Source organism: Leptidea sinapis, chromosome 2 (assembly GCF_905404315.1).
Source record: "Leptidea sinapis chromosome 2, ilLepSina1.1, whole genome shotgun sequence".
In the NCBI taxonomy this organism is placed as follows: domain Eukaryota; kingdom Metazoa; phylum Arthropoda; class Insecta; order Lepidoptera; family Pieridae; genus Leptidea; species Leptidea sinapis.
In genome coordinates, this window is record NC_066266.1 from 18,915,662 (window position 1) to 18,925,162 (window position 9,501).

General features: G+C 34.9%; 1 protein-coding gene across 1 annotated transcript; it reads right to left on the minus strand.

Moving 5' to 3' along the window:
- Window positions 1-4,711: 4,711 nt before the first annotated feature.
- On the minus strand, window positions 4,712-9,295 carry LOC126978000 (uncharacterized). Its single transcript, XM_050826736.1, has 2 exons — window positions 8,870-9,295; window positions 4,712-6,812 (listed from the first exon to the last, which is right to left on the minus strand). Exons 1-2 carry the CDS (start codon window positions 9,045-9,047, stop codon window positions 6,217-6,219), a joined length of 774 nt encoding a protein of 257 aa, XP_050682693.1. The 5' UTR covers window positions 9,048-9,295; the 3' UTR covers window positions 4,712-6,216.
- Between the last annotated feature and the right edge of the window lie 206 nt (window positions 9,296-9,501).

Consider the following 9,501-nt stretch of genomic DNA (forward strand, 5'->3'; position numbering starts at 1 on the left):
ATAACCCCAGGAAATCCAGCAACACGATGAAATTGAATCTTCATATTAGCTCGCTCAGGGACGTTAGGAAATTTAATGAAGCGCCTTATTTTTAAAGCTAAAGCTTTCGATACATTGGACATTACACAATCCTTGAAACGACTGATTGACTTATTTGCTGCAAGTCGCCGCAAACAATTTGTAAAAAATAACGATTAAAGTTAAAATGTATACCTACAAAGCTTTGTATTGCAAATTACAATCTTATGAATGTAGACAATTTATAACAATACTTACTTGAATGTTTCCGGTTGCGTAAAATTGTAAGGCTGCTAGCATTTGGATCACGGGTGGAATCGGCAATGCACGATTGCTCCGGTATTTTGGAAGAGCAGAGGTAACAAAAAGCTTGCCATAATATTTTTGGTGAAGCGGAATCTTATTCGAAATTCATTTTCATCATAAATTTCCATCGGATTTTCTGCATCTCGTAAATATCGTCGCGATAAGTAGTCGTAAGGACTATCGTACATATATTCAATAAAACTTTCGAAAGGCATTATAAAAAATTTATGAAATAATAATGTCTTTTGTAGCTAACAATCACTTATAAAGTTCCTAAAGGTAGATGGCGATCAACCTTACATTTGACAGTTGGTTCCGCGACTCAAACTCACCTCGAGTGAGGAAGGTGTTTGAGGTAAGGACAAAAATGACAACTGTGAATATGAAAAACCCTCAGTGAGGTTGAGTCGCGTCGAGGAAATCATGAGTTTACGACTTAGATAATGGGTGAAAGAATCAAGCCCATCGGATATAACTTGATCGTCGATGATTCGAGTCGGTCTTCGTTGTATGCGGTCAAATGGAAGAAGCTGGTACTTGGGAGCACCCAGAGGTGAGAACACTACTTCATGTTAGGCTGAATTTGCGCCTTATATAGTTGCAGGCGGAGGCTTATAGTGAAGTACTGTCTCGCCTTATTGAGTACACCAAGCTTTTTAGAGGCCAGTTTGGCCTTCTCTTCCAAGTGACCACGGAACTGAACGTCGCTCGATATATCGACGCCAAGTATCCCAATTCAGACTGTGGCAGTTAGAGGAGTGATCCCGAATCGAGGGGATATGACAAAGGGAGACTTTTTAGTGGTGAACGCACAAACTTGTTATTTTCAACTTTAGCTTCTGGCTCACCATCCGAGATTTCCATTCCACACTTAGTCTTAAGAGAAGTTTAGCTTAACTTAAATAATAGTATTCAAAGTATGTGTAACTTAAAAGCACATCTTGATTGTTTACATTAGACTACATTACTCCAATTTTAGACCCATATCAGAACTACCAACCTTTAGCAAGATTTTCGAAAAAATTATGTTAACACAATTAATTAACCATTTTTACAATAATAACCTCATGCATAATAAACAACATGGTTTTACTCAAGGTCTTTCAACCACAGATGTTAGTATCGAGTTAATAAGAAATATTTTGGATGCTTGGGAGGATTCATGTGATGCGTTAGGAGTGTTTTGTGATTTATCCAAGGCATTCGACTGCGTTCATCATGAAACCTTACTTCAAAAATTTCACCACTATGGTGTTAGGGATGTTTCACTAGATTTTATAAAATCATACTTGTGTAATAGGATTCATAGAGTAGACGTTAATGGAAAAAGATCAACTGGCTCTATCATATCGATGGGTGTACCGCAGGGCTGAATCTTGGGTCCTTTTTTGTTCCTGGTTTACGTCAATGATTTACTATACCTTATCCAAAATAAACATCTTATTATACTGTTTGCTGACGATACATCCTTGTTATTTAAAATAAAACGCCAGCAAAAATATTTCTGTCAGGTTGACGACGACATTGCTGAAGTAGTAAATTGGTTTAACGAAAGGAAAACAAAATGTGTAAGGTTTACACTTCCAAATATAAAGCACCAACCAACACCTATAAAAATTAATAATGAAAAACTTTATGTAGTAGAACAGACAAAATTCCTAGGCATTACATTAGACTTTAAGCTGCAATGGGGTGCTCACATAAAAAACTTATGTAATCGACTTAGCTCTGCAGTATTTGCGATAAAAAAAATTAGGCAGATGTTGAAACGGCTAGACTTGTATATTTCAGTTACTTTCATAGTGTCATGTCTTACGGAATTATATTGTGGGGTAGGGCTGCAGATATTGGAAACATATTTGTGCTGCAGAAAAGAGCAATTCGAGCAGTCTATAAAATGCGTTCAAGGGATTCATTGCCAGTACAAATACGAGAACCTCCTATACGCCCATAAAAATATTAGCCAATTTAAAAAGAATACTGATGTACACAGAGTCAATACTCGAAACAAACATAAACTCGCAATTCCATCTACTAGGCTCCGTAAAATTGCTAAATCTTTTAAAGTGGATTTTGTGTTGTATTTTATAATAAACTCCCAAATGAAATTAAAATGTTACCTATTAAAAAATTTAAATGTATCGTTAAAAATAAATTAACATCTAAGGCCTATTATAGCGTGAAAGATTATTTGAATGATAAAGATAGTTGGAATTAATGTTCTAAATTTTGTTAATGAATATTGTTATACTCATTTGAATGCTATTGTAACTTTTGTACTTCATCCTGACTTGCACTAAATAACTTATAAAGTTTTACAGTGAATAAAGATTTTTTGACTTTGACTTTGATTACATATAAATTGTATGAAGATACCTGGGTACCTCGTCACTGTGTTAAAGGTGTTTTATTTGTCACTCACATAAGGGTTAAAAAGAGCGAGTTAAGGGTGCTAACCCTATAGATTTATGCTTTGTCAGCCAAAGTAGAGCATAGCAACAAGTCGTAGGTACATTTACTTTACACGTGTAGAACCTTCTGGAAACAATATTGCTGATGTACCAAATTACTTTCCCACAGAAATTATTGCTGATGTACCAAATTACTTTCCCACAGAAATATGACTCTCTTTGTTAGAATAAGCTATATAATGTAAGTTTTCGTAAAATTAAGTATTCTGTGTTTAGTCTTAGCTCCGTAAACATTGTAAATCGGGTTTATTGAATAAAGTTATTTTTTTATAAAGTAACCATTCAGTTATTCCTTGACTGGCGCAGCCGGTAAGTGACCTTGTCGTTTGGGTCCTCTGTGCCATCGCGAATAAAAATTTTCGGGCAACAAAGCAGACTCCTAACGTTCGTTTTAACGATTAAACGGGTCAACGAACCAAAAATAAATTTGTCAAGAGAAGACACGGCGCGGAGCAAGCTGACCAGAATCACTGATCACAGAAGGAGAGCGGAGAAGCGGGTTATGTGAGTAAATCTTTTCACTATCCTGTCAAATTTCCTTTTATATTTTCCTGGTGATCTTTATATGTGTTTCGTGTAATAATAGGGATTAGAAAAAGCCCGTCCAGCACGTTGCATATATAATTTAGTTAGTAAAGTGATTAAAATCTCACGTTAGTTACTTATTTTGTATTTGAATTTTATTTAATAATTAAAAATGGAAGGAATCGTAGTTGTACCTTCGGAAGTTTTGAAAATAATTCCAGTATTCAGTGGAGAGACAAGACTCTTATCGTTGTTCATCCGCAAAACAGAATACATTATTAGTTTATATAGAGGAACTGAAGTACAAAATGAATATCTTTTTAATGCAATTACTAGTAGATTAGGCGGGGAAGCAGCTAACTTAATTGGTGAAAGAGAATCAATTCAGACTTGGGTTGAATTAAAACAAATATTACAGGATCATTTTGGGGATCCAAGGACGGAGGATTGCCTTGTCCTTGAGTTAGAAAGTTTGAAAATAAATAGAGGCGAAAGTTATTTAGATTTTTGTAACCGAATACAACAAATAAGGAGTATTTTAATAGCTAAAATTAATGAAACTGTCGATGATGCAGCTGTCAGGTTATCTAAACAAAATATATACACGGATCTTTCTATGAAAGTTTTCTTGTTTAATTTGCCGAAATATTTAGTAAGGTTAGTGCGATTAAAAAATGTCTCAACATTAGAAGACGCATTAAAAGCTGTTTTAGAGGAACAATATTTTCAAGAAGTTTATGATCAAAAACAAACAAGGTCCACTCTAATTAATCAAAACTTTCAACGGCGAAACATCCACCAATATAATTTTAATCAACAAGCATCGACAAGTACATACAATAACTTGCCGAAAATGCAACGGTATATTAATAATTTCACCTCTCATCGTAATAATTCACCACATTATGCACTTCAAACAGAAAATGGGAATAGGTCCCGTAATAACTTTTCTCCACATAATTCATTTCAATTAAGAAACAATAATAGGAACCAGAATAATCCTTTGAATCAAAATAATCCATCCAATAATAATTATAATACATTGGAACAAGCGAGGCCGCAGTTCCCACATCGGCAAAATGCTGACAACGCTCGTCGCGGCTCGCAACACGTACAGCCAACGCCGGCGACGGGATCAGGTTGCAATACCGATGTAACCATGAGAACAGCTAGTTCGAGACGTGTAAACTATACCAATTATAACGATAATGAAAATAATGTGTTACCAAGTACTTTTAATGATAATGAACAAGTAGGAAATTTTTACATAAGGGCCCCTACACACGAGAACGGATAAAATTAAATTGTAATATATTAAATCTCCCGCATATACGTATACCAGAAATTAATGCTATCTTTATGATTGAGGGCATAAACTGCGTTAAGCGTGTGCACGCACGTGAGCACGTCGCGGGCCACGCTTCTGGTGCACGCACGTGAGCACGTTCGCGTGCTTATGCGCGGGCATCGGCGCGTGCATCCGCGTACGCAGTTTTCTCAGTACAATTTTGACGTTGGAGGTGTACAGTCGAATAAGTAATAATGGATAAATTAATGTTGTATTATTTATCAAGACGACGGCGACGACGAATTGCCAAAAAAAGACGCCAGCCAGTAAGCCCGTTCGTTGAATCTAGGTTACTGTGCGGGGAATTCGTGGTGAAGTTTGGTATATTAAGAAAAAATGAAAGGTTTTTTTTCAAATATTTTAAAGTTTCATTACAAGTCTATGATGAATTATATTCAAAACTGGAGCCCTATTTGAAGACTAACAATCTACGATTGAAATCTACGTCAATCGTATCACCAATGGAACGATTTGCAATGACATTGCGGTAAGTAAAGACATTTCGATATTAATAATCATCTTTATTCATGTAAAAAAACAGTCATTATTTAACAAAAGTTTAGAACACTCATATTTTTTGCCAATTTATGTAAGTCACATTACTGTTTAGCCACATCAAGCAAGAAAGAAGAAGAAGTTCTTATTGTTTCGGCAGTGACACCTGAATATGGCTTAAAATGTTTTTCTTGATGTGGTTCACGGACCGAAACACATAACCGCACACTTATTAATCATCATATTAATCACAGTTTCTTATATTTATTAATTATATTTTGTTATTTCTAAATTACACAGTTTTATCTTTTTCGTTTTTTTTTATCTATACCTACTTATTCACTTATTTTTTTATATACTTAATCACAACAGTCATCACAGTGTCTTGCATAAACGCTACGTTACAATTAGTCATTGATTATTCATTTGAAATACACTAATAAAATCACAGGTTCAAGTTTAAAATAAAAAAACACAATAACAGTTAAAACAGTACAATAAGTCTAAATGTCTTAATTATAATAATATACCTACCTTACAAAGTATTAATTATAATGACGCATATTGATTGCAAGTTTTTACATATGAATATTTCCCTTATTAATTATTCCCTTCTATTACTAGATCGGGTACTAATATTATTTTAAATTCTTATTTATCATCACAATCATAATCACAGTTTACTACATAAAAGATTAAATTTAAGAAGAGGACATATGAAGGAGCAATGTTATGAGTAGGTTCAAAAAAAAGGTCCATTAAGTAAAAAAGGGGTCTATTGATACACTTTTTTATTTGACCCCAAAATAGGGTTTAAGATAAAAGTGTCCGAATCGACCCCGTTTCTTTCCTTATGAACATGACACCTCAAGGCTTGTAAACTTTTGGCGAATGCCCTTGTATATCATAATAATTGCACATGAGACCAGAAAAATATAAATATAAAATTGCGCTTTTTACTAACTTAAATAGTTCTTCATGTTCTTCTCTTTCTTTTGTTCTTAATAATTAAACAGTCTTAATCAAATCTTCAAAGTCTTTCTTGTTACCTATTTATTCATTGTTCGTATCTGATCTTACATTTAAGGATTCTAAATCATTCGTTACCGTATTTTGCGTTAATGAAAGGTCATCAATGGTAATAATCATTTCTTTTTCAATATCAATTAAAGCTTGTAATACTTTCGTACGAAATAATAATTTTTTAAAGCAACTCAATTTTTTTACAGTTGGTAATAATGACTTAAAAAAATTCAAGTCTTCGTCCATATTATCTGCAGTGTTATTCTTCACGTAATTTAACAACTCTAATTCGAAATCAGTTGGCGATTCGCACTTACGTTTCTTGGAAGATCGTGTTTCTTTGGTAACGCTGGAGCTGGTGCTAGGTACATTAATCAAATCTTCTTCAATAATCGTATTATTTTGTGAAGTTCTCGGTGACGCGTTTTGCTCTACTGACTGATTAAAATTGTCTGCCGATTCTTCTCCTTGAGTATTCGAGTTTGAATCTAAAAATGACAGCATGTTATAGTAAACGTATGTTTTATTTGCCCTGGAACCGGAGCCTGATTTAAGTTTTTTTTTAGTAGACCTCACTCTTATATAAGTGTCTCTTGCAGTTTTCCATCTTTGCTGCAGCTTTTTCACTGAAACAATAACACAGGTATTTTATTTTATTACAGATATTTAGTTAGTGGACATACCTTCGTCGATATTCATCTGGCGTATCAGACAGGACTAACCACGGTCAGAAAAATAGTAACAGAAGTTTGTCAAATTATAATTGAAAGGTTAAAGGAAGAATGTATACCAAAATTTTCCCGTGCGCTATGGGTAGAGACTGAAAAAGGTTTTTTAACGCAAGCCCAGTTTCCTAACTGCATAGGTGCAATAGACGGAAAACATATACGCATTATAAGACCTCCACATAGTGGTTCCCTCTATTACAACTATAAGCATTACTATTCTATTGTACTGCTTGCAATGTGTAACGCCAACTATGAGTTTACCTATATAAACGTGGGAGTGCAGGGTAAAGAATCTGACTCCGCAATTTTCACACAAAGCCGATTGTACGAACAAATCAACAATGACTTAATAGATATTCCTCCTGCCAAAGCATTGCCCGTAATACACAATGATAAACCAACCAACATTGCTGCAACCGCAGCTTTGCCCTATATTATTGTAGGAGATGAAGCATTTGGGTTATCTAGCCATGTCATGCGGCCATATGCTCGAGCTCTCGATTTAAACTACAAAAAAAAAATATTCAATTATAGGTTAACGAGAGCGCGACGTTATATTGAGTGTACATTTGGTATCATGGCTAATAAATTTCGCATACTCCATCGTCCATTGAACGTTGGAAAAGACAAAGCAATTTGTTTTCTTAAAACAATTTGTATTTTGCATAATTTTATAAGATCAAGAAGTCAAATTAATGACTTTCATGATATTGTCATTATACCAGACCATATACGTTCAGTTCGGGGGTTAATTGGAAATACCCACAGAGATTCGTATACATTACGCGATAGCTTCGCAGATTATTTCGTTGCAGACGGACAGCTGTCATGGCAAGATCGCAGTATTTATTGAAGGCTTTTTTATAATTTATGTACATTCAATAATTGAATTTTCACGGTTTTTTACCACACATTTTTTATTAACATAGCAGGCATATTTTGACAGCAGCATAGCAGACATTTTATACCTAATGATTTTATTTGTTAAATTCATCGGATGTAACCAGTTGCGCCGCCATGACAGTCGAAAATTATAAGAAATTCAGTATTCTTACATTAAATAGGTAAAATGTTATGTAATTACGCATAAAATGAAACTTTTTTTCTTTCATTACACATCCAGTGATGTGTAGTTTGTACAGTGTCTAAAAACACAAGTAGGCATCTTTTTTACTAAAATATTATTGGTACTCAAACACATGTAGACGCGACACCGATTGGAGCGTGACTAACTGCATGGTAGGCAATTACCTTCCATTGCTCTTGCCTTTGAAAGCGGGCGTATAACTAATCTAGTTATATAAAATCATAGGATGTAACCAAATAACTTAGATTGTTGTAAACTAAAGTTGAGAGATGTCAAAGAAAAACCTACAAAACTACAAAACGCACGCTTATTTTACAAAGTTACTAGCCCAATTCTAAAACCAATATAATAAATATTTTAGTTGATAATTGTTTTATTTATTTACCTACCGATCCACTGTTTCTGCCCTAAAATGATTTTGAACCCTAAATACACCGATAGTGTGAAGTAGTGTGAAGCTCGCAGTCGTGAACATACTGGTTGTCTCGTGACGCGCAAAATGGCGGCGACCGCGTGGCCGAAAGAAAGAACTTTGGAATTTATCGAGCAATAATTATATAAAACCATACCAATATTATGGGACATTGTTCACACGAATTTCACAATGTTCAGAAATACGCAGTATCTCTGCACTAGTTTTGAATATAAGCATGATTTTATATTTACATAGGTAAATTATTGTAAATATTCCGAGTTTTAATTTTATAGTTGGATTAATTGTTGAAAACATTTAATTGACACAAATACAATTGAAATAACTAATTATATATAACTAATTGCATAGATTATTAAAAATAAAAATTAGGCGCAAAGAATAGTTTACCTAACCTACGTTATTATAAAATAAAAAAAGAGTGTAGGTACTTACCTTGTATGTTTTTTTCTGCTTCACTCCAGTCATCAAAATTTTCAAACAGTACTTTACAAATGTCTAGCCATGCTTTTGATTTAGCGTCCCGGTCTTTAAATATTTCGCTTGATTGGTCCCATATGGCAGGACGACACTGAACTTCAACAATTACCCTTTCTGTATCAAAATTTGTCATTTTTTGTTATGGGCCGGGCACGCGCGTGCGGTCGGTTCGAGATAGCGCTGTCAACTGAACAAGCACGCGCGTGCACCCGCTAGCGGGCTTCGCGCGTGGACCCGTCCAACGTGATGCGTGATCACGTCGCGTGCATGCGTGCCCCATTGCACGGAAGTATCACGCGACGGGCTCACGAGCGTGTGCACGCGCATGGGCACGCGCGGGTCGTTTTTGTATGGACACGCGAGAGGCACGCTTAACGCAGTTTATACCCTGATACCGGTAGTCAACGCTCGTTTATAAGCCCAAAGTTAGCGAATCAATATTTTTGCGACTTCAAGCGAAACGAAAATTTTGAAGTAGTTAGTACTCATGCTAGTAGTAAGCATAATGAAGTAGTGTTTATACCTTTACCTAGATTATTTAAAAGTGATGAATGGCACAAATTTTATTTTTACTGTGTTGATGATAG

Excerpts from the sequence above, each read along its gene's own strand:
- LOC126978000 (XM_050826736.1), bottom strand. The coding sequence starts at position 9,047 with ATGACAAATTTTGATACAGAAAGGGTAATTGTTGAAGTTCAGTGTCGT. Across the intron at positions 6,813-8,869 it reads AGCAGAAAAAAACATACAAG|TGAAAAAGCTGCAGCAAAGA; the intron begins GTAAGTACCTAC and ends TTATTGTTTCAG.